The sequence below is a fragment of the Pteropus alecto genome, unplaced genomic scaffold (genome assembly GCF_000325575.1).
Source record: "Pteropus alecto unplaced genomic scaffold, ASM32557v1 scaffold164, whole genome shotgun sequence".
NCBI classification, from domain to species: Eukaryota; Metazoa; Chordata; class Mammalia; order Chiroptera; family Pteropodidae; genus Pteropus; species Pteropus alecto.
Genome location: NW_006439568.1, coordinates 6758801 through 6784610, shown reverse-complemented (window position 1 = coordinate 6784610; position 25810 = coordinate 6758801). Strand labels below are relative to the sequence as shown.

Below are 25810 nucleotides of genomic sequence, written 5' to 3'. Positions count from 1 at the left end.
GGGCTCTGGGACCAGCAGGCCCACCAGTAAGTCTTGCCTAGTTTCAGCTTAAATGTTCTTTAATAATATTTATAGCTATCATTTGTCGTGTGTCTAATATGTACTTGCCACTGCACTAAACACTTACTCACTTAATCCCATGAGCAAACTGAAGCGCAGAGATGTTAAGAAACTTGCCTAAAGAACACAGCTTGGAGAAGCTGCTCTTCAAATTTAGGTCTCCGTGACTCCTAGAGATGACGCTCTCTCTGAACCACTGTGCCAGACTCTTTCTCTGTTCAAAATCTTCCCTTTAAACTCCTGTGCTTTATTTTTCGTGTGAGTGTTTCAGTTATTGACCCTCTACTTGTACCTGTAAGGTTTGCATACCCTCCTTTTGCCCATTTTGTATTAAAATGTATATGTGAAGGAAGGATTTTGAATTTACCAGGAAAAGTAGCCCATCTGAGCATGAAATTCTCCACTTTTGACTGGCACTTCCTACAGAAAAGGGGAGAGAGAGGTGGGGGAGAGGGAGAGGAAGAAGGAGGAAGAGGAGGAAATAAGAGAGGGAGAGAGGGTAGGAGAGAGAGAAAGAAAACATTTTTGTGAAATATAAAATGTGTGTAACTGCAATGTCTGAGTCTTTGAATTTACCACGATAAATCTTTTGTAATACATTTAAATGTTCCTTTTATGTCTAACCTGCTAAATGGGATCATCAGTGTTACTTAAGATAAGTATGGTATAGCTGGTCTGTGGTTAGGAAATGGCAAATGCATCAAGGCAGAAAGACAAAGAAAATAGGGAGAAGATGCTCCAAGAAATACAGAAACCCAGACTTTGCAGGAAGAATATTCTGATGCCTGACCAGTCCTGCATGCTGGCTTGCCAGAGGCAGCCAGGCCCGGTCAGCATGTGTGTAGTATATAGTCCACGTTGACAGCTGGCTTGAAGCGTGGAAGTTCACTCCAAGTTGGCACCATCAACATAATTTTCTTTCCTTTGTGTATTATATTTCCTGATCTGAACAAAAAGGAAGAGAACCTGCTGAATGCATCTGAAACATATCCCAGCAGTTTCTCCTTTATCTTTGGCACATAAATCATTCTTTCAAACTATAGATGTAGAACCCAAATACTTTTTTTTTTTTTTTAAACAAAAGACTCTTTATTCCAAAGAAGCAAATATGAGTGGTGGTAAAAGCATTGAATTTAAATCAGAAAACTAGGCCTGTCACGGAACCAATGTGAACCATTTTCTCATGTATAAAATAGCACTCACCTCTTTAATAGATCTTGTGAGGAATACACAAGTTAATATGTATATAAGTATCCTGTGCATTATGAAACTTTAACCAAATGTAAGGAGTTGTTTTTAGCTTAATCTGGGAATTGAAAAGAGTTATTTTCAATTGTGCTTTTTTTTCACCAAAAGTATGCCTTTAAATTTTATTAAGGTTCATGCACATTGTTTAGTTTATTCACTAAATAATATCCTACATGCTGTAGGATATTCCATTATATAAACTGCAGTTTATTGATTCATTACTGTAGAGTATTTCCCTACTATAATATTATTACAGCAAATATCCTTTATATGTGTCTTTGCAAGCATGAGTGAGTGCTCTTGCAATAATACTTAGAATCAGATTTGTTGGAAGACAAAAAAGTGCATCTTCTACTTCATGAAGAAATCCCAAATTGTTCCTTAGGGTAGCTGTCCCTCTATCCTCTCCCACAAGCTCTCTGTGAGGTCTAGTCTCCATGCATCTCACCAGCAGGCTCTGATGTTGCCAGGCTGGAACATATTATCTGGTGACTTTAAAACCCTGTGTCATTGTTATTTTAAATGATACTTTTCCTTCCTGCTAGTGAGATGGAGCGATTTTTCATTTGTCTCTGAGCCATTTGGATTTTTTCCTGTATAAATACCTGTTCATAAACTTTACTGGGTTTTTATTGTGCAGGTTTTTTCTCATTGATTTGTATGTGGTTTATGTATTTTGGACACAATCTTTTATTAATGAGTTGGTTCACAAATATCTTTTTCTGATCTGTGGATTGCTTGTTGTTGTTTATAGGAATTTATATTGTCTAGACATTTTAATTCTAATGTAGTTAAATTTAATATTTATGTGAGCTATCGTCTTTTAAATTTTTTAAGTCCTTCGTTTATCCATGATTTATTTTGGAATGTCTTTTTAAATTTTGAATTGTATGACCTATTTTTGTCTTTTTCTCATTGACATATTAATTTTATTGCATTTTATCATGGAAGATAGTCTGCATAGTACCAAGTCTTTGACATTTGTTGATTCTTTGACATTTGCTTTGTGGCCTTTCTCAGGTTTTACAGATTTTCCATGTAGGCTTTAGAAGAATGTGTGTTCTCTAATTGTGGAGTTCAGAATTTTAAATATAAATGTCCAGTAAATCAAATTGTAAATTGTGTTAGAATCATCTTTATCTTCATTAATTCTTTATCTTTTAATTATTGAGCTAGATATTTAGAATTTTCTATTCCAATTGTCAATTTATCAAATTCTGTTTCTAATTCTCCATTATGTAGAGATTGTGTTATAATATGCAAAAAAGGTTAGAACAATTATCTTCCTAGGATGTGCTGTGTCAGCATTTCTCTTGTGGATTATATTCCTCTCATGTATTTTCTTTATCTTTTTAATTTTAGCCTTTCTATGTCTTTATATTTCAGATGTGTCTCTAAAGACCATATGTGTGGATTTTTACAAATCCGGTTTTATAGTCTTTCTTTTTAGAGTTTAGGCCATCCTGTTGTTTGTGATAATTAACTTATATCTAGCTTTATACTTCTATATCTATCATGTTAATTTTTACCTTCTATTTGTCCCATATTATTTATATATGTATAATATATGCACGGCTTTCTTGGTTGTTTGAGATTTCATTTATTTGCATTTTTTGGCTTTTTGCTTTTATTCTCATTCTTTTCTCCTCCACTAATTTTGAAATTACATTCTCTATATCTGTTCTTTTAATAGTTAATCTAAAAGTTTTAACAGACGTATTTAGCTTGATGAAGCAAAAATAATCAAGACTTCTACCCTTCTTTCAATCAATATGGTATTCTTGGAATTCTTTTCTCTTGGATTTTTTTTTAGTAATTTATATGCTGTTGTAATCCAGTATTTAAGTACTTTTTTTATCATCACGAATTAGACATTTTATTTTTATTTCTTTTTATAAATTACTGTGTTAAGACTTGCCTACATATTTGCTCATTCTTTGCTCACAATGTCTTCTGATATCATTTTTATTTTTCCTAAAGTACACTTTTTGGATGTTCCTTTAATGAGAAACTACCGATAGTAAATTTTCTGTTTTTGTTAATCTGAAAATACTTTTATTTCCCATGTTATCAAAAGATAGTTTTGATGGTTGTTACAGAGATTGCTAATCATTGCCACTGCTTCTTTTTAATAGTAGAATCCTCTGAGTTTTAGCCAAGTACATGGCCATTCATTCAACGAGGGGCTTGATTTCTTAGCACCTATGCATGTAGGTATGACCTTATGATTAAGTTCTGGCCAATGAGAGAGAAGGTCTATGCAGTCCTCCTGGATGTTGTTCTTAAATGAAAGCCAAACACCCTCCTTAACCAGTCTCACTCTTCTCAAGACTGGAATAGGAACACGTGGCAGTGAGTTAGTTCACTTTGCTAAGCATGTTCCAGGCATAGCATAGTACAAGATGGAAGCAACCGAGTTTCACACTGCCTGACGTGGTAAAGCTACTCTTCCACCGTGGGCCAGTTACTACCTCAGATTTTAATATAAAAAAATAATAAACCTCCTATCTTGCTTAAAATTTTTAGTATTGAACTCACTTAAAGCACCCAGACTACTTTGCAAACTAATAAACTAGGAATATAATTCTAGATTAACAATTATTTTCTCTGAGTACTTTTTTCTTTAAAGTATTATTTATGCCTCCAGCACCTGGTCTTCCTAGGTGGTCTCCCATCCAAGTACTAACCAGGCCCGACCTTGCTTAGCTTCTGAGATCAGTCAGGATCGGGCTTGTTCAGGGTGGCATGGCCGTAGACCATGGACCGTAGCTCCACTGGGGTGCGAACCCAGGACCTTCTGCGTGTAAAGCAGACGCGCTAACTGTGCTATGGAACCACATCCTCTGAGTACTTTGTAGGTGCTATTACACTGTTTTACAGCTTCCGTTGTTGTGATTGCATGTCACCTGTCAGTCAAATTAATTGTTATTCTGTAATAAATCTTTTTTCTCTGGTTGCTTTCAAGAACCCTTTGTCTATAGTGATCTAAAGTTTTATTACAATGTGTTTCACGTGGATTTTTAACTTTGGAGTTTCCTTAGAATCTCTTTAAGTATTGCCTTTCTCCTGTCATCCCTATTATAGTTTTCTGAAACTCCAACTAGAGGTACTTAATAACTTCTAATATTACTTTCATATCTTTTAACGTCTTTTATTTATTTTCTATTTGCATCTCCAGGCTCCATTCTGTGTAATTTCTTCAAATTTATCACCTACTGTACTCTATTTTTAGCTATGTTTAATATGCCATTGAACCTATCCATTGTGTTTATGATTTTGATTATTATGTTGAGCATATCTGGAAGTTATATTTAGTTTCTTTTCAAGACTTTTAATCATTCATATAGTCTCTTCTTGTAACACTTTAAAAACTATTTTTTCTTTAAATGTATTACATATAGTTTATATTCTTTATCTGATAATTTGATCATTTCCATATCGACAATGTATGTGATTCTGATTCTGCTATTTTACTCATGCTATCTTGTTTCCATGTGCATTGTGTAATTTTTTTGGTGTATATATGAGTTCATATTATTTGAAACTTTATCTCTGGCAATGCTTTGAACTTATGTTTGAACTGTATTCCTCCAGAGAATATTTGTGCCTGCTTCTGCTAAGCTTCTGAGTATACAACCAGCTGAAAATCACCTTAAAAGATTGACTTAGGAGTTTTGCTTGATCTTCACAAACAGTATGAATTCTTGTCCCTAGGCTCTATGAGAATCACCTTCTGGGTGATATTTCTGAGGGGAGACATTTCCAACTCTTCCGAGGGCTCAAGTGGAAATGCGTTTTGGTCTTCCACCTGCTAGTGGGCCATTCAGAATGCAGCTTTTCGAGTTTCTCAACTTTAATGAGTGTTGCATATTCTCCCCTTCCCCCACCTATCATAGGCTCAAGTTCCTGTTTCGTTGCCTTGGGTGGGCTATAAAATACAAGATTTGCAGCAAACGCAACCATCTTTCCCATAGTCCCCCAGGGTACTCTTATTGCACATGCCTGCTGTTCTGGTTTTTTGTTTCTTCTTCATTCCTGGTACTTAAGGATTCAGTTCTTAATTACGATAATGTTTATTTTAAACGGCATTAATAGCTTTTTTAGCTGGAGGGTTTTCAAGTTTTTTTTTTCATTTGTGATACTGCTGGAACAAGTTATAAAATATTTACATATGACCTAAGAGTCCAACTTTTGAAAAGAGAAGAAAGCAGCAGAGAAACGAAAGAGAAGGGTTGAGCTCTGACTTGTTAAGAACGTGCAAAATGAAGAAAAACTATTGAAAATTTTAAATATTTGAAGTATAATAAACTATTTAAGAAATAGTATCCCAAACAATGTGTAATAAGTCCTGTCTGATCATTAACATAGTCATGGTTATCTTCTCATTCAAGAATTTACACAGTGGTATTATGTGCCAACGAAACTGTAAAACAGCTGTAGGGGGACATGAGCGAAGGAACCGTATTATCCCTTTGCCTAAACTTAACTCTTTCTTATTAAAAGGATGGAATTTTTACAGTCACAAAAATTTGTTAAATTCTCATGTTGTTAGCGATTGAGGGTTAGGGATAAGATGGAAAATAAGTTAGAAATGTAAAATGGTCCCTGGCTCTTATACATGGTGCCTCTGGCATGAATATCTGTGAGTCACAATCATTTAAGATGTGCAAACAAAATTAAAGAGTTGTACCAGATGGGGTATGTTACTTGGGGATGCATCGAGCTTGCTTCAGGAAACAGAAAATTTGACTAACACGGTGATGTAACCCATTAAGACATTTGGACATTCATTATTTACCCAACAAAAGATTTACAGATGGATAGTCCTGAGGGAAATGAGGCTGCTCAACAACTTCCTCAAGGACCTAGATTGTCCTGGCTTCCCAGTTTGCTTTTCTTTAGCTTGTTGCTTCTTAATCACATTGGCTCAAACCGGCTAACATGTCCGTTCCCTGTTGCAGAGAAGGCTGAGAAAGCAAATCTCTGTCTTGTTAAGCCTTTATAGTAGGAGAAGTAAGATGGAGAAAGGAGTTGGGAAGGACTCTTTAGTAGCCAGTCAACGATGTCTGACAGATATTTGCATCATCTGTAACAGCTGAAGATATAGTATTCAATATATATGAAGATCTTCTGAACATTAAAGAGAAAAAAAGTACATGCAACCCAATAGAAAACCAAGTAAAGTGTATAAATAGGTAGTTGCATTGACATACAATGCAAATGGACAGACATTATGAAGATGCTCAATCATAGTAGTTTTAAGGGAAATGAAAATTAAAATAAGAGTAAGGCATTATTTTTACCAATCAGGTTGCTAAAATATAAAGTTTGACAATATCAAGAATTGACTAAGGTTTAGAGAAACAGGGACCCTCTTAGACTCCTGGCAGATGAGTAAACTGGCACAGCTTTTTTAGAGCACAATTTGACAATATATCTGCGTACCCATCAAATTTCATTTAGAGTTCTACTTGTTACTATCTTAAATGTTAACATTTGTACTTAAATATTAACGTTTCTACTTAATGGTGTTTAAGGATGATAATTGCAGTATTGTTTAAACAGCAAAAAACTGTGAGAAAACCTCCTATATTTCCAATGGTGGAAGAATGGTTACACAAACTATTATGTATCCATGGTTTGGACAACTATGCAACTCATTAAGAATAAGTTAGATCTATATGTTATGTCATGGAAAAAAACTCAGGAATATATAAAGAGTGATGTCACATATGCAATCTACATTCGTCAAATAATACCATAGAATACTGTAGGAAATATTTTCTATAGATATATATATATACACATGAATAAAATGCAATTTTATAATTATATTTTAAAAGTCTGGAAGATAAGCCACCAACTGATATCAGGAAGGGGAGCTAATTAACATGGTTAAAAAACAAGCTGGAAGAAACCTTAAAGATTATTTGATCCTGTCTTTTCCCAAATGAATTTCAGTAGTCATGAACATAACAGGAAAAGGCACATAGTGGGAAAGCTATTGCACTTTTAATGATCTTTAAATCCTCTGCTCAAGTGAAAATGATATTCTCATCCTAGTGCCCATGCGACCATTCTAATACTTATTGATTTCCTTTTTTTACAAAGAGCCAACCTGTGGCTCAAAAACAATAGGAACAAAACTCTAGCTAAAATTAATAACATTATATATCATATATACTTAAGAGTACCTTCTACTCTTAGCAAGTAATACATTTTTCCATCTACTGTGGTGCTATAATATTTGCTTTTAAAATGGATTTACTTAAGTAAAATAGTGAGTCAATTAAAAATATTTAAAGGTATATATGCACATATATATTTCTACACAAATTTACAAGGAATATATGTTTGCAAAGAATACTTATACATATATTTATTATGTGTCTACATATTTTAGGATAAAGGAAAATGCTATTAAATAATAGTGCTGCAGGTGGTGCATAAATATAGCAAAAATCTCGAGGGGAAATGCAAATAACTGAAGTTACAGAAAGATTAATCTAATTAGCTTTTTATGTATAAATAAAGAAAAGTAAATTGTTCCTATTTTCATATGCTTTTTACAATTTAATTAAATAATTTAATCTCAATGTTTTGATGTAAGACATCTGCTTTTAGATTAGTGGTATATATTATTCGCATCCATTAGTAGCTATGGTCTTACATCACTAAATTAAAAAATCCTATAATTTTAAAAAATTTTAAAGGATTTGGCATAGAAAGTTTGTTCAAGCTATGAAATCATTAGCAGGGAAAGTTGAGTCTAGGTGGCAAATTTCCAGTTAAGGATCAAGATGAACATACATCATTACATAATGTGCTGGCCGTTACACAAAATAAGAATTACATAATCCATACTATTAAGGACAATGGGTGAAATTTACTGCTTAAAGATGTATCTTTGTGCTAATATTTAACATCTGTTTGCCAGGGTGGTCCAGGACTCAGAGGACCAAAGGGCCAACAAGGTGAACAAGGTCCAAAGGTAACGTTGTCTCTCTTTTTCTTTGCTTCTCTCATTCTTTCTCTCTTTCTCTCCCTGCTCCGTAACTAGACAATATAATTTTGGAGTTGAGCACTATTTGCCTTTTGCAATCTGAATGTCCTTACATTTTGATGAAATTTGCATCTAAGTCTTTCCCCTTATTCTTAAGGACTTGTGTTTTATTCATCAAAAAGAATATTTAATAACTTAGCAAAAAGAAAGGTTTCCGGGTCAAGAATAGAGTGCCAGCGTTCTGAGTGGTTTAGTCTCCAAGGTCGTTCTCTCTCTTGTACATTCTTTTCTTCCTTTATCTAAAAAAACAACATATTTTGGGGAGAGCACTGAATTCTGGGTAATTTCTCAGGTTGTAGATTCTTCCCTTCTTCCCACTGTGTATAATAGAATACACAGCTCTATTTTCCATTCTCACTGTCCAAGGCCACCAGGTGTGGTGGTTCAGGTTGTACAAAGTCATCAACCAAGAGGACCTAGCCATGCCAAGTCACATCAAGGCATATATTTTCCTACTTTGCACCAGGGCACCTAAGGGCTGGCAAAAGCCCAGCCACTAACTGAGTTCAGGCTTCAGTGTCTTCTCTCTGGCTTTCGGCAAATCTTCTTACTGGTCTCCTGGCTCCAGTGGCTTGATTTTTTTTTTTTTTTTGATTGATTCTTTACATCTGCCCCAGATTCATTCCTTTAAAATAGGGCTACCAGTCGGTGGCCTTTTAGGAACTGGGCCGCACAGCTGGAGGTGAGCGATGGGCTGGCGAGCAAGTGAAGCTTCATCTGAGTTTGCAGCCGCTCCCTAGCACTAGCATCACTGCCTCAGCTCCACCTCAGATCATCAGGCATCAGATTCTCACAGGAGCACTGGTCCATGGTGCCAGGAAGGTTGAGGACCACTGCTTTACAGTTATAGTGGGTCATATCATACTCTTAAAAACTGCAATCATATGCTTTTTGCCTTGACAATACAGTGTACCCTCCCTGGCATGGGATTCACAGCCCTTTACGATTTGACTCCCTGCCTCATTTTCACTATGTTTCCCCACATGATCTCTCTCTCCATCTTGCTTGACTTTACTGCCTCAATGTGATTAGTTATTAAATTTGCAGAGTATTTATTCTTGGAGAGGAGAACATTGCAAAGTTTTTTACTATAAAATTGGAAACAAGTGAAGCAAGGAAGGAGAGAATGTGGGGGGAAATGAAATAAATGAAAGAAGTCTGAAGATAATTAATCAGGTATTAGCCAACTCAAGACTCGGAACAGAAGATATCTCCTTTTTTGTTTGTTTGTTTGTTTTTATTGACAATTGTTTTTATTGAGATTGTAGCACAGACTTGATGTATCTTACTTGGCTTCATCTCTTATGTACTACACGGAAGGCCAGTGGTTTGAAAGCTTCTTCTCTGATGGTGATACACCGCATTTTCCTTGGTTTGACTCAAGGGCAGTGCCACTGAGTGTGTATAGTCTCTGGTCCCTTCCTCCCAACACCTCTAATACCGTGGCCCTATTGTTTTTCTAACATTCTCACTGGATGATGGTTCTGATTATGAAGATATATTGGGAGTTCATAGATGTTTGATGATTTCAAGATTTACCCTTCTCCTCCAATAAGCCATTCCGACAGGACAACTACTGATGTGGTTATTTTTATATGATGATTTTGATGAACCACAAGTGCAAGTATGTAGTGGTTTTAGGAAAAAGTCTTGTCTACCAATGTAGACAGTAAAGGAACAGATAAACTATACTTTCCGAACGGAAAGCTCCAGTATGTGTTATTTTTTCATTTTGTGGCTTTGTATTTAAGTTGCCACAAATAGATAATAAAAATTAACAAGCTCAAAGCAGTCCTGTCTCTGATCTCTCCTAATCACTTTTGTGTCATACTTTACAAAATAAAATGGACCACCTACTTTCTGCCCTTCTATTCCAATCTTAATTCCTCAATGATATATAAAAGCTAAACTATTATAAATATTAAATAATATTTGTAAATCACCTCCATATCGCCTCCATCATATTTTTAAAAAATCTGCCTACCTCTCTCCTCTCCTCTTACATGTTTCTTATAAGAATAGTTTTCATTCAGTGCTTCTACATCCTCACCTTTTCTTTTTTGCTACATAAATATTCATAGCACTTTTGTTCACAATTGCAAAAAAAGCTGGAAACAATTCAAATATCCATCAAAAGGTAAATGGACAATTTTCTGTATATCCATGCCGTGGAATACTACTCAGTAATCAGAAGGAACATACTACTGAAACATGCTACTACATAGACGAACCTCGAAAACACCGCCATGTGAAAGAAGCAAAAACACAGCGCATAGTGTAAAATTCTATTTATCCGCAGTCTTATCCCACAGACGATTTGGGTTCCTCTAGGAATCCTGTAAAATCGCTCTTGTTAAAGTCACCAGTGGCCTCCATGTGACCGAATCCATGGATGTGGTTTAATTTTTATCTTACTCGAGTTCTCTGCAGCATTTCACATGATTATCACGTGTCTATTTGAAATTTTCTCTTTTTTTGGCCTTTCCTATACCACTCTACTACTCTATTTATTTTCTTCCTAATTCTTAGGCTTTTGCATTCTTTCCCACGCTTCTCTTCCTCTCCTTTCTACCTGATTGTCATCTCATTTCTATCCATTTCCTCTTTCACTCTATCAACAGTCTCTTTCAATAACCTCGCCCACAAACACATCTTCAACTACACCAAAATCCATCCCAGCTCAGCCCTCTGTTGACCCCCGAACGACTGGACATTTTTACATGTTTATCTTCATACACTTAAAACTTACTAGATCTCAGGCTACACTCATTATTTACCCCCACTTCACACCATTTTGTTTTTTCTTCTGTATTGTTTACTCAGAGTAATGGATTCATCAGTCTCACATTTAAGATGATAACCCAGGTACTGGAAGCCTTAATTTATAAAATAGCTTTTGTTGGAGTCACAGAAGGAGAGAAGGGGCCGAAGACTAGGTTGAGGATAAATAGGATTTCTGGGTCTAAGATTACAGAAATGTGTAGTTTTAGCCAAACCACAACCCGTTCCAGATTATAGAAGTAAAAGTTGCTAAAGTAAAAGGAATGTCTGGTCTTGAGAAGAAAGGAAATTAAATAATGTTGAGCCTAGGGCAGGTCATTCAGTGGACACTGAAGAGGCATAGGGTGATGGCAGGATCACGACGAGGAAGAAAACACAGGCTAGGTGCAAAGTCTTCAGTAAATGCAGAGGAATGCCCCCGAGGTAGGTATCAGACAGTAGTGCAGGTGGGGAGAGTGTAGTTCAGCTGGATGGTGTGAACCTTCACAAACCGGGAGGGTGGTCTCGAAGCGTTTATATCTTTTAGATTTGTTATGGAGTGTGGGAGGTCTAGGAACTCACATAATTGGCATAGCGTTCTCATTTATGGAAGCCAAGTATATAAAGTTGCTGCAACCCCTGTGTGTTTACTCTTTCGGTTTACTGATGACATTTTGCCTGGGAGGTGAATCCTCTGAGGTTTGGTGTTTTGTTATCCCATGAATATTTCACATCTTAGGGAAAATTATTGAAGGAAATATACTGTACGTGCCCTAAGCAGAAATATCTTCTGGGTACCAGAGGGTCTATAACTTACCCTCTGGGATGACTTTCTTCTCTTGTCTTCCAGGGACCAGATGGCCCTCGGGGTGAAACAGGCCCTCCAGGACCTCAGGGCCCTCCTGGGCCTCAAGGACCAAGTGGTCTCTCCATTCAAGGAATGCCTGTGAGTTTGTGTAAACATTCAGATGGGTTTTATTGTTGTCACTTTTCCATGAGGTACAGAGAGTGAACTTTTGTCTTCTGTACCTTAATGATGAGTCTCGGCCACTGTCAACTCCTACAGATAAGAACTGAGAAATAGAAGTAGAGATCGAGAGTTCATTCATTACCCAATTTTTTTTGTTCGATGATGAGGTCTTTTATCAACACAGACAGACCTAGAGAATAAGTGTATCCATAAGCAATTTGTCTATAGAAGAAAAACAGGGCTTTACCTGTATTACACTTTTTCTTGTTTGATTTAATGGATATGATAAAATCTAAAAAGTAACAAATGTTATACAAATTTCAGTTATTCATCATGTATTTGTAGTGATTGTGGATACAGGAAACCTCTTATTTATAATGATCTCAATGAGCATCGGAGACCAATGCACTTAGTATGAGTTTTAGATTATAAATAGTGCACTTTTTACAGCCTCATTTCTTTGTAAAGGCTGCCATTGAAAACAAATTTAATTCCACTCACTGATTTTTCATTAATCTTACCATAGAGGCCTAGATTTATACAATAAAACCAATCTCAGTACTTAAGATTTGAAGGAAGCAGATCCCTTTAAGCCATTTTTACCAATCTTTCTGTGCATATGATATGTCTCCCTAAGAAGTTCTCTTTTCCAGAGTTATTTTCACATTTTGGAAAGCAGTACCATACCAGTTTGTACAATTACTACTCCTAATAATAGGCATTTATTGAAGTCTTGCTACCTTCCAGTTTCTGTGTTTGCTTTTCCATTCTTATAAATTTCTAGCCAAAGCAAAACAAAATCTATATGGATAATGGTTTTAAAAATCTAAACTATAAATAATATTGAAATGTTACATTATGGGCTTAGCCATATTGGACTGTATATTCTGTGTTGAAACTATTCTGACATGTAAATGTTTAGCTCTATAGGAATGCTTGCATAAGTGGTATAGTATGTGTGAGAAGTGAAATGTTGTATTTGGATGTTAGTATGACAGTAATTTAATGTTGAAAATGTTAGAACAGTTCATGGGAAAAAAGAAAAGGCTGAGAATTGACCTATGTGAACTTAACCCCGCATACTTTTATATATTCAGGGAATGCCAGGTGAAAAAGGAGAGAAAGGAGAGACTGGCCTTCCTGGCCCACAGGTATTATTTCTATTTTTTTAGTCTATTGCCCTCAGCTCTAGAGCCTTTCTAAGGGGAAAAAAAAAGACAGTAGCTTCTGAAGTCAGCTGGAATCTTGGCTATATTAAAGACAGTCTTTAATATATCAGATGGAGGGTCTTGGGGGGGCACCCTGGTAGAAGATATTCCTTTCCTGAGAGTAACTTCTGGGTTCTGAATTCTCAGTCATGAAGCCGTCACCTTTAAGCCATTAGGTTTGTTTGGAGGCCTTGATTTATTTAAGGAACTGGGTGAGAGGGTAACTAACCCATCTCCATGAAGCTGATTCTTTTCTTGTCCTTGCTCTACCCTAGGGTATCCCAGGAGGCATTGGTTCACCAGGACGCGATGGCTCGCCAGGCCAGAGGGTAAGGACTTGCGCAAGGTTGGTTGGCAGCACAGTATATTCCTCATCAAGTTACTCTTTGCTTATGGCAGGTTTCTATGCAAAGAAGTCAAACCAGATGTTGCATTTCTTTTTCTTTTTTTCTTTTTCTTTCTATGTACATTCTATCTTGACTCGATTTCCCTTCACTGACATCTTCTACATCCATTACTTTCATCAAAACCTAGAAATCTTCATCAAATCTCAAATTAGCAACACCTCTTTCTGAATATTCTCCAGGCACAAACCTCAGAGGTATCTAGACCCATATGAATCAAAATTCAAGTATTATGACAATCTGCAGTAGTCCCCATCTAATGTATGTAGATTATTTTTTAACCTGTTCAAGTGGACAGTGGTGGAAGAAATTATAAGTATGTTTAGGAGAGGGATGAGGTAACACCTAGTGTTTGTTTAAGCAATGTCTTCACTGAGCCAGGTTCGAGGTTCTTGTCCTTAAAGAGTTGATACGTTATTGAGAAGAGATATAACCAAATAAGGAGCTATACAACATGCTATGATGGGGGCATTCACAGAGCTCCATGGGAGCACCAAGGATAGAGAACTAAGCCAGACTTGGAGGGTTGGGGAAAGCTTCCCAAAGGAGGCCGGGTCTCAACTGAGAGAGAGAAATTAGCCAGTTGCCTGAGGACAGAGAAGCTGCTGCAGTCAGAGAGAAGAGCAGACACAGCGAAGCGGAGATGAAGACTAGGTGGGCGTCTCTAATATTGCACGCAGTTCAGTGTGGCTGGAGGTTAAAGTGTAGTCTGTGTGTGTGTGTACGCACACGTGCACACACGCATGTGCACATCCACCTGGGTGTGGGGAAATTCTCAAAGGATAACTCTGGAGGGGGAAACACAAATTCACTTAAATTACCTATTTTTTTCAGACTAAGGATCCTGAGTTTTAACAGGAAGTCATTAAATTTTTAGCAAGGGAGAGAGAAGCTGGTCTTCCCTAAACTGTCACTGATTTAGACATGTGGGCAGCTCCATAGATTCCCTCAAGACTGAATTATATAGAGTGGCAGCTGCTTAGATCCAATCCATGAAGGACAACGCATTTGGCTTCCAGTGGTATCTTTGGTATAGCTTACCCACTAGGTTAAAAAACGACTCATTTCTCTGCTCAAACAAGACCTACCTTTTGGCTCAGGGTAGTTATATCATTCAAGAATAAGAAGATTGTTTTTCCTATAGAAACATAGGTGTGGGACCTTAAATTTTTTCCATGTTTTATTTTTACACCAAGCTTTCATTTGCTTAAAATTTCAGTTTAGTCTCTGCCCATCAAATTGAATTAGTCTACAAAGCATGGCCGGGTGAATGTATCTAAGGAGGCATTCTCTCAAAGTTAGATTTATGTAGGTTTCTTGTACATGTGGAAAGATTCTAGAAGTATTTATATGTTTTGGCAAAGGGCTTAGGCTAAGATCCCGTGTGGTTACACACCTAGATTCTTTCGTGATTCTTAAAGCTCTGAAAATGGCAATTCTACTGATTTGGTTCAGTGAATTTACTTGATTTATCTATGCATGGAATCTAGTCTTGGCAAAGACCTCCTAATTCAAACATATTAGATTAGTGTTGAGATTGTTTGGTTTTGGAATTCTTTTTTTTTTTTTTTAAACTGCTATACCAACACAGACTTTTAATAAATATTTTGCTATTCCTCCAAACACGTTTTCTTTTATAAGACGAAAAGTCTTAGGGCTTTATTAAAGTGATAAGATAACTGTACATGGATTTTATTTTTCTCTCTCCCTCAATTTGGAGGTAAAACTTTCAGGGTGTGTCCAACGTTGAAAAATTCTTGTTTGGGAATGAACTTGCCTTTTAAAAACTCGTTTCGAGAGAATACTCATTCTCCGTAAGGCCATATTAGAAAAAAAGATAGTGGGAATCCTGTGACCATTGTTTTAGAAAAGATATTTGAGAGCAATACTATTCTTTCGTACAACTCTAGGGGGTGCTACTCACACATCATAAAATATAAGGGTTCCCCCCACCCTGGAATTGTGTAATGTGGTTGCATATATGTTTTTAGATCTTAGTATCTTATTTAATAAAAAATTGAGCACATACTATGTGCCATGTAGTAAGCACAGCCAGGAGAGACATGTCCATTACTTCCCCAGCAGGGAAGGATCTAGAAGAGCAGAGACCTTTAATATCTAAAGGAGGTAATTTGTAGACCTGGAGGAGATGGAAGAATGGGGTGGTGTTAAGGGCTTGATTCCTCTCCTGGATCAGGGGAACAAATGGGTCTTCCTCAGAGACAGTCGAAAGGTGGGTGCAAACAGTTATTAGTTGTCTCTGATCTGTTTAGTCAAATATCTGGGGACTTATAGGAAGTAAAAGATTTAAAACAATTAGACAGTTACTCAACAGGATTGTAAAGGAAGAAGTCCAGAACCAACTGATGTGGTGGTAGGGGCAGGTCTAGGACCTGGAGCATCTCCACCAAGGCCCAGATTCCCCTGAGGCGGCAGGGGTGTCCAGGTCCCTGTGGTTATGCAGCGGGAGAGATGGTTGCTGAAAGAGGATTAAGGACAAACAGTCAAGATTATTCCTGCTCCACCTCCGTCATCCTACTAGGCAAATCTGCAATCGGAGAATAATGGTAATAATGATGATAATAACTGGGCATAGAACAGACTGAGAGCAAACACCATGGGTGATGAGACTTAGCACTGAAATGCTCGAGAAGCCACTTTCAGAAAACTGCCCAGTTCAGCTTGAATGTCCAGGAAATCAGGAAGCTGAGATATTTTGTCTTTTATTCATTCTAAGCACTTCGATGACTTACAGTTTCTGGTGCTTTCATTTCCCCTGAGTAAAACCTAATGTGCACACAGAAGGAGGAACCTGGAATAAACCTGTGTGTTGATGACCAGTCAGCGCTGCTAGCTCCTCTGAGCATCTCCGGGGCGAGTGAGTGAGCTGAGCTGTAGGACTCGTAGACTATTCCTTACGGCACGTTCTTTCTTTGTCATCTTTGTCTTCTCTTACTAACAGTTCCCAGCTGACCCATAGAATCATAAGATGTAATAAATATTTACTGTTTTAACATAAAAAAGAACTCAGCCGAACGCTACCACCATCACCTTAGGGAAAGGCTAGCACTTCTTTCCTGGGGCCGGTGCCAGTGTTACCCTCTCTTAATTTAGTCTGGAAGGAGGGAGAGCTTTGCAAAGAATAATAAAGGATATTAAACGTCTCCACTTTAAATGGGGAACATGTTTTCTAATGTTTCTAGCTTATTCTGGCTTTTCCCAGGGGACTCCAACTCTTAGAAGCAGCTCATATTCCATCCTGGGCCTGAGGCCATAGCAAGTCCAGCAAAAGTTGGACTTCTTCAATGGACACGTCTCAGCCTCTTGCTGGGAAGGCGACGGGGCACAATGCAGAACCACAGTTTATAAAGTGCAAGTTCAGATTTAACAGCTGATGGTCTTTACACATTCGGTTTTCATTCTGAGCCATTTCAACCAACAGCATCCTCAGCTTGTCTTTCTTTTCCACGATAAATCTTGCCACCTCCCTCTTGCGTCATTTCTCCTCTATTCTTGGTGTCTGTGACTCCAGGGCCCACCCCGTGATCTTCGAGCACCTGTCATAAGGTGGATTTCTCAGCCTCCACGTTGGGCATCCTGGTGGTCCGTAGAGGAACTAGGAAGGACAGTCAAGGCATGGATGATAAGCATAAAGAGTGAGAGAGTTGAAAAAGAAAGAAAAGAAAAGCAAACAACCTCTTCTCTAGTTCCGAGGCTCACTTACTTCCAAGACCACCAGCTTTCTGTCAAACACTCCAAGTAGAAACTTTCGAAAATATTTTTATTTTTTAGTTCTCAGTATAGTTATATAAAAAGTCAGAGACAAGAAATAAAAATGACAAGGAGATATATATATATGTGTGTGTGTATATATATAATATATGTTATATATTATATATATACATATTTTTATGACACCTGGAAGATAGTCATTCCTCTATGATATAGAGAGTATTCATTTTCAAATTCTAAGTAAATTTAATTTAAATTGCTTCCTTTCCCTTCAGGATACCGCTCAAAGTATCTTCATGCCGTTGCCATAACCACAACCTTTTTTTTTTCTGACCTATAAAAGATGAAATTCTGTTAAAAAAAAAATCCTACATATGAATTCTGCAGAACTTATGAAGTTTTGAGAAGCAGGATGGCCCAGTGGTGAATATCCTAGACTAGACTGTTAGCCAGACCTGAGTTTGAACTCTAACCATGTGAGACTGAGCCAGTTACTTAATATTTCCAACCCTTACTTTCCTCATCTGTGAAGTGGAAAAAATAATATTTGACTCCATGGAGTTGTTTTGGGAATTTACTCGTATAGAGAATTTCTATATAAAAATTCAGTATGAGCTGATATTAGTACTCACTCTTTTCAGTGTAAACCTAATGAGTCAGGACAGTATGATATATTATAATGCCTATACTTGACATATTAAAATGCCTTAGAATATTTTAAAGAACTATAAAAAAGTCTAAAGGAAAAACAAGTAGTTTATTGTTGGTGTTTAATTTTCTTGGATTTCAAACTGAGTAGACAGTTGGAGTATACTTCCTTTTTATGTGGGTTTGGTGTATACAAAGGCCATATTTGTGATGAATGTCCCATTTCATCAAAGTGAGTTGGATTTAAAAATGTACTTGAGAAATTGAACTTGAGTCAACTATCTGGATTTAATTTCTATCATAAATATTAAACAGTAATGAGAGAGTCATCTAAAGTCTATTTTATTAAATACTAAGATTCATGATAATTACCCCCTCGAGTATCTTCTTTCTTCAGAAGAGGAAATGTAACACACCATCACAAAACTAGTGGAGAGAATTTGATTTTCTTCTTCGTGGGTGTAGATAGGGTTTTATAAAACTGCTGAAGAACATTCTCACAGTCAGCCGTGGTGACGATAGTCTCTGCAATCGAGACTTGCCAGGTTGTTCGAATAAAAATAGCAGCCACCACCAGAATGCATTACTGACAAAAGGCATGTGCTTCACAAATGTTATGTTCTCTAATCCTGGGAGTAACCTCAAATGCTAGGCCCTGTTACCGCACTTTATAGACAAGGCATTGGGAGCTCAGAAAGCGGATGTCTTGAACGACGCCATATGCCAGTCAGGCTGCAGCCGGGGCTGCACTCCACGTCCTTGGCTCCCACACTGTATTTTTTGTTCCCACAAAATTGCATTAAGCAAGATCACTGTGGGATTTCATTAATGTAAAAAAAGTATTCCACGAAGGTGTTTAATAAGCGGGACTCCATCACTGACGATGTCTCACCTAGCATTTTTGGGCAGTGTGAACCCGGTTTGGGTTGCTCTCTTGGTGAAGTAGAAGTTGGTATTTGACACCTAAGAATATGTTTCTTCGATAACATTGCACCTTTACTTGGTTACTGGTACATCTGGGCACATCTGAGGAGAGACCTATTACTTAGGGAGCTAGTTTTGTGTTATTACCGGCTGCTAAGATGCTAATATTGGAACACAGAGTGTGAATAGTATCTGCCATGCACTCTGATTCTAACGCCATCCTTCAGGGGCGGGCCAGATGTTTTTATATTTGTAAACCAGTGGTTCCACAACTTAAATGATCAGGTTGTTGTTTTGTGCTTTGCTTTTTTTTTTTTTTTTTAATATGTAGATTCCTGGGCTTCAACCTCAGAGATTTAGACACAAGTTCTTAGTCATGACCTAGGAATGTATAGTTCTAAAAAGCTTAATGATTCTGATAATCCTCTAGCTTTTGGAAATGCTAGGTAGTAAATTGTTAGGCCTATTATATGTTAATTTCTTAGGTAGAATATTGCTGGTGTTTTTTCTTTTAATTCCCTGAAGTCATTACTGCAGGTTACTAAAAATACATATTTATATTTATACATATACATTTATCACATATGTAATATATTTATATATATGTACATATTAAAAATAGTGTATCATGTGTATGTAATATATAAATATATGTATGCATACAATATGTATACATATTTACACACACTCCAAATTTGTGTTTGTGTGTGTCATTGAAAATTCCCCAGTGTGACTCAACAGGTTATCACACATAAGGATTGATCTTGGATCTCTAGCCTGGACCCATGTTTACAGAGTCGGTGGCTTTTTGCTGCTTGGTCTCTTAATCTGGTGGTTGGTCTTAAAACTTTACTGCAAGTAGCAGCCTTGTTTCTTATGGCCGACTGCCACACTGGTCTATCCAGTGTCACTCACAGCAGTCCAGAGCCATGTCACGGGGTTAAAATTAGGAGTTTCTACAAGTATTTCTCTAGCCCTCAGTGCTTGAGTTTGGTCTGTTTCAACAAACTCATCAGATGCCAGCTGCTTACAGACCCCACTATACCTGAGTGTGTAGCGTCAGTCAAAGGACCTTAACAACTGGTGTTCTAGAATCCTCAGGCTAGTTCCGTGGCCCACCCTTGCAGGCTTCAAAGAAGGCATGGATGGTGCATATTGTATCTGAGTCATTAGTTCTGAGTGCTATTTCTAGTAGCTACATAAACATCAATATTCTAACTTCTGAACTTAATTTTAGTAAAATACTATTTGTGGGTATATCGTTTTCATTCTTTAGGTACCATAGGTATACTACCTAGAAACTACAAACTTTTTAAGAGTCTACAAAAAATGCTTCTGACTGGAAAAAGGCATATATATTTGCTCTAAAGTGTGGAAAAGAAAACTGAAAAATGGAAATTAATGCTTAATTAAATCTCTATAAAATGTGCTTTGCCAATTTTAGCCATCGTTAAGTTTAGTATTTATTTGATAATTATTGATTTTGAAAACAAATTTTAGGCTAGATTTCCTCTTGCTGATGAACTAGAGCCAACCATAACTTAATAAGTTGCTCATAGCCAAGTGTTTTTAAAAATAAATTATAAAAATCTTTTCAAGTTTTTATAGCAAAAATTATTTTTCATGTGGATTGTGGGTACATATTAATGTTTTGAGGTGGGAATCCCAAAAAGGAAAAATGCCTGGAGATACATCCCTGTTTGTGGGTGGCTCATTTCATGCACTTTAAAAAAATGTTTGTCGGCCTAAGTGAATTCCCACATTATGCTTATCATTTAATCTTCTATTCCCTAATATTCATTCTTCATTGCTTAATTAACAGAAACACACATCTTCTCAGATTGGCTTCTCGATATAAAATGGACAATTTGTAGATATAGAAAAAAATTTTCTTTTTTTTTAGGCAAGGCAACCCTTGGTTGACCTCACAGATTGCAAAGACTTTGTCCACTTACAATCTCTTATTTTTTAAATTTTTTACACCTACAGCGCCTGGTCTTCCTAGGCGGTGTCCATCCAGATACCAACCAAGCCCGACCCTACTTAGCTTCCGAGATCAGATGGGATCAGGCATGTTCAGGGTGGCCTGGCCGTAGACAATATAGAAATGTTTTGAGAAATGCACACACGTTTTTAGCTTTAAGAGTTGAAGACCATTCAGTGAGTTTTGCTTAAACCGATTCACAAAACTAGAATTTGCCAATTATTTTGCCCTGTAAAATGCAGACATTTCATAAAGATTTTTTTCACCGAGTTTATTGCTTTTATATAAAAAATACTGTTGCTATTGCTGCTCACCCTGAGATGAAGAGTAGAGTAAAGGAACCTGACCTCTGCCTAAGAGTTGGCTTTCCATCCTGGCTTTCCAGGATGGGCTGTAGCAGAGGTACTGGGGCAGAGGGACCAGTGCAGTCAGCCAACCATCCTGGGTCCCCTGACTTAAACAACACTTCTCCTGTGAAACCATCCTTGTATCTCCATGCCTGGACTAGGTGCTCTTCCTGCATGCTTCCATGACATTCTCTAGGCCATCATCATAGCACATAGCCAATTTTTTTTCAATTATTGACTTTTCTCAACATTGTAAACTCCTTTGAAAGAGACCATCTTACTCATCATGGTCTACCCAAAACCTACAGAGTGCTCAGTGCATAGTAGCTCTGCAAATATTTTTTAATAATGTGACAAATGTGAGGCTTACAAGTAAAACTCTTTTGAAGGTAAATTTACTGGTGTGATTCCACAGTTAAAAAATAAAACTATGTTCATGAAGAAAAAATGTGAATTTTTTTATTTTCTAAGGTTAAGAAGAGATTTGGGGAGAAAAGTGGCTTCGATTATGTTTCTAAAATGGTATTAAGATCCATTTAGTAAAAAGCAATGTATAAAAAGTAAATTTTAATTTGTAATGAGAGAAACAGGTGACTCACAGTAGCCTTAAGGACATCTTTATTCTTGAACTGTTATATCGAAAAATACTGTTGTCCATGACAGTCCATGAAAGAAAGTGCTAGAGATAAATATACTGTTGTGGCCACTGCTGGTGCCCTGATCAGGTCCCCTTTACCTGGCAGGTATACTTCATCCCCCAGCTGCTACAGGTATTGACTGCTAACAACTCACATTGCCCCTTTTACAGAGAATTGCCCTTGGAAATGCCATCTTGGTCCGAGTAAATGACTAACTTATATAGATGCATAAAACCTTACCTTGGGTCAACTCCGACATGTAACCCACACTCCAGACTTCCCATGGGATCCTGCTGAGGCCAAACCTCAGCGACGTCCAGTTCTCACCTAACCTGTTCCCCTGCCTTCTCCTGCCTCGTCACTACCCGAAGGGTTTCTCCCTGCTCGTGGAGTGTTCATGAGCAAAGAGGGCTGACATTGATCTTTCCTGCTGCCCTATACGTTTCCAGTCCAATTTTACCCGAGATTAATATTTATTTATTCAACATGAGAATCAGAGCTCGTCTTCTGGGAGCCTTAATTTTATTCAGATGAAACATTAGTATCTATTTTGTGTCAGCAGCGTGCTAGGAGGGGGTTAGCAATGGAACCATGATAGACAGAGAAAGAAAGAGAAGGAAAGGGAGAAAAGAAGGAAGGAGAGAGAGCGGAAAGAAAATCAATCAATCCATCAGTCAATCAATCAATCAATCCAGCTTCTGAGGACACTCTAGGTAGGAGACTGTAGAGTGAACAAACTTCTAGTCTCCTCTTTGGATTTGATCACACTAAAGCACTGGCCCCTGTGCTAAATTTAGCAATCATGTAAGAACATTTCATCATCTTCCTTTCCAGATGATACACACATGCATCTATAAATCAAGCGAATTCAAAACTCTATCCTTATGGTCCCGCCATGGAGGAGAGTACTGACAGATCATTGCCTTTTAAACTCCTTCCATATGATTGGGAGAGGGGGGTAAATGTATTATTTCCTTCTTTTTAAAAGAAAACATGCCATGGCTCGCCTCCTTCTGTGAATAAAATTGCCCCCACTTGTTTTTGAGATTTTTATTTTCCCTCTGGACACAGCCTGGAAACGAGTCAGGGAAGACTTCCCGCAGCAGTGCTACAGTTTGGGTTGTGGGCAGTTGTGTTGGCCGTGTGTCACGTGGGCTTGCACATGGCTTGTTTCCCGCCCAGTGCTGGGAGAGTCTTAAGGCAGAAAACAAAAGATGTCCTTTAAAAAATGTCTTCTGAAATTATCGAATACCTGCACAGAATCCATTTTTTTCTTATATGAACTTCACCCGGAAAATAAGAGTAGATTTTTTTTGAAAATCTCCCTCTTTAATGGTAAGGTCTCCTAACCTCTCTTAGTCCCAAGGTTTCTCACTTATTACATGGGAGATGGACTGCGTCCAGCTAGGGTCCTGTCCACCTTGTACATATTCTGATTTGTTTAATGCTCTCATTAAACATTCCTGGATGTGGTATACTTAACTCCATATGAAGTTATTTCTTTCAACTAAGGTCAGAATTAATTTTTGTTGTCTAGTTAGCAGATCCAAGAAAGGATGTATGTGTGTGTTTGTGTAACAATCTGTATCAGGCCCTATCACTGTAACTTTCTAACTTAATATGTTTGACTAACTAACTGGTTAAAGAACAAAAGTAGTAAAAAAAAAAAAAAAGAAAGAAAGAAATACACTAGCTTGCATATTAGTCTAGAATAGCTACTATAACAAATAACCCTAAAATCTCAACCTTAAATTAAAATGGTTTAATGAAATAAAATAAAAATAAAATAAAATAAAAATAAAATTTAAAATGTCTCTTGTGTGTTCACAGTCCAGTGCTGTGAACAGGCTAGGTAAAGAAGTAGGGAGGTCTGGTCTCTGTTCCACATAACCATGGGACTCAGGGTCTTCCCATCTTAGGACACTCTCATTTTCAACATATGACCTCTAAAGTTGCTATGAAAGGGAAAAGAAAGTGGAGGATTCCCCATGGGAAACTTTTTATGAGCCAGAACTGGAACTGGCCTTTTTCCATTGGCCAGAACTCAGCGCTATGGCTCCAACATAATTGCTGGAACGGGAGGCTGGGAAATGTAGCCTCACAGTGTGCCCAGGCAGGAAAGAAAAATTGGGGAGCTCTAGAATGCTCCTTATCTGGTTTTAGGACTCCCTCGTATTCAAGCTGGAGAGTACGGTGGAAGGATCTTGCTGGCCAACGCTTTTCCTACATTCTAATCCTACTCCCTCTTCTTGCTACCTCTCACCTCCTCTCTCCAACTCACATACGAGGTAGGAAGAGATGATGTGAATGTAGATGGGGATCCCTAAAAAGGTGGCTTTTCATGAGTAAGATAAGTAGAAAGGAGAGTTCACTAGAAAAGTGGCACAGATTTTAGAAAGAGAATTGGGAGAGGCCAGCGAAGCAGCTGGGAGAGGCTGGTTTGAGCTGGTTCAAATGGGAATGGATTGTTCCAATACGAGACAAATCCCAAGATGAAAGGCCTATTTCTCCATGTAGTAGTTAGTGATATTTTTAACAAAATTTTATGAACCTATTGTAAAATTTAGGTTGAAGATTCTCATGTTTTTAACTGCATTGGAAATACCAGCATTCATAATTAACAGCTTTAACTATGTAAGAGTAAGTCACTGCAGCTGTTAATTTTTTTTAAAACTCATATAAAAATAACACACATAGACACCTTCAATAATGTAGGAAGATATTTTTATCAAGAACGAAATTTTCTTTCTGCCTTAAATTCTTTCAACATGCAATGGGAAGCAAACATGTACCCATTTGTAAGCCCACGGTGACACATATTCAGCACACCTGCCCAGCAGTCAAAACTGCATCATTGCAGCAAGAAGGTCCCCATGTTCCCCTCAGGCTGCTTCTGAAGAGTCGCAGAGTTTCAGATATCATAATACTCTCAATTTGTAATATAGATTCCTGTGATAGCGATTCCTGCCCCAAACTTCTTTCAGGTCATCAAAGACATGAATTCATCCTTTTTGTCTAGTCATTAATTACCAAGAATGGATCTCCTTTATCCGTTGTTATGTTTAGTTTAATAAAAACACTTCCTGGAAACCAGTTCCTCCTTCAGTTTGCAAGTAGCATTTCTTACACCTAAAATTCTTACACTGGACAGTTTCGTAGGGCCAATAGACACAAAAGCTCTGCCAAGAACAATTCCCACGAAGAGTTTAAAAGCAGTGAATCCCTGGAAGTTCAAAGCAAGTGACAGGACTTGGCCTCCAAATCTTAAATGGGATTAGGTGCACCTATTCGGAAAGCCAGATGAAGCAAATGTGTAGTTGACACACTGTTGTTGCTTTTTCCCAGGGCTTTCCTGGAAAGGATGGATCCTCTGGCCCTCCAGGGCCACCAGGGCCAATTGTAAGTATTTCCAGAAACTACTGGGATATATTCTGCTTTAAAGCATTTTGTTTCTTTTGAGAGATTTTCCTTTGCCAGATCTTTCACCTCTGCAGCCATCTTTGCTCTAGTGTAACAAACAACTCACCCTTTGGTACAAAGCTCTCTCTGAAACACTCTTTAAAAATAATATATCCATATGGCTTGATCTTTCTCTCTCTGAGCCACTTTGCCATAGATCACCTGCATTGATGAAAGAACTGCACCTGACTGATAGTGTGGCAACTTCTCGAAAAAACAAAAAAAAAGTCTTTTCTATTCTTTTGGTTGTTGGGACCAGGAATGAGCCATGAATCTGAAGTCTTAGGTGTTAAAAGAGAGGGGAGTTATCCCTGTGTGTTTCTCCTTCTTGAGGGCTGGCTGTCTTCAATGGGAATGAGGGAGTT

The 25810-nt window shown here is 37.5% G+C and overlaps 1 protein-coding gene and 2 pseudogenes across 1 annotated transcript in view; 1 reads left to right on the top strand and 2 right to left on the bottom strand.

Annotated features, from left to right (window-relative positions):
* COL14A1 (collagen type XIV alpha 1 chain) overlaps positions 1-25810 on the top strand; it is a 196094-nt gene that overhangs the window by 138680 nt on the left and 31604 nt on the right. The window contains 6 exon segments of the mRNA XM_015592952.1: positions 1-26; positions 8246-8299; positions 11982-12077; positions 13199-13252; positions 13585-13638; positions 25332-25389. The exon segment at positions 1-26 is cut by the window's left edge and continues 14 nt beyond it. Of these exon segments, the coding sequence (XP_015448438.1) occupies positions 1-26; positions 8246-8299; positions 11982-12077; positions 13199-13252; positions 13585-13638; positions 25332-25389 (342 nt within the window).
* LOC112483616 lies at positions 3947-4065 on the bottom strand (annotated as a pseudogene).
* Positions 20998-21115, bottom strand: LOC112483679 (annotated as a pseudogene).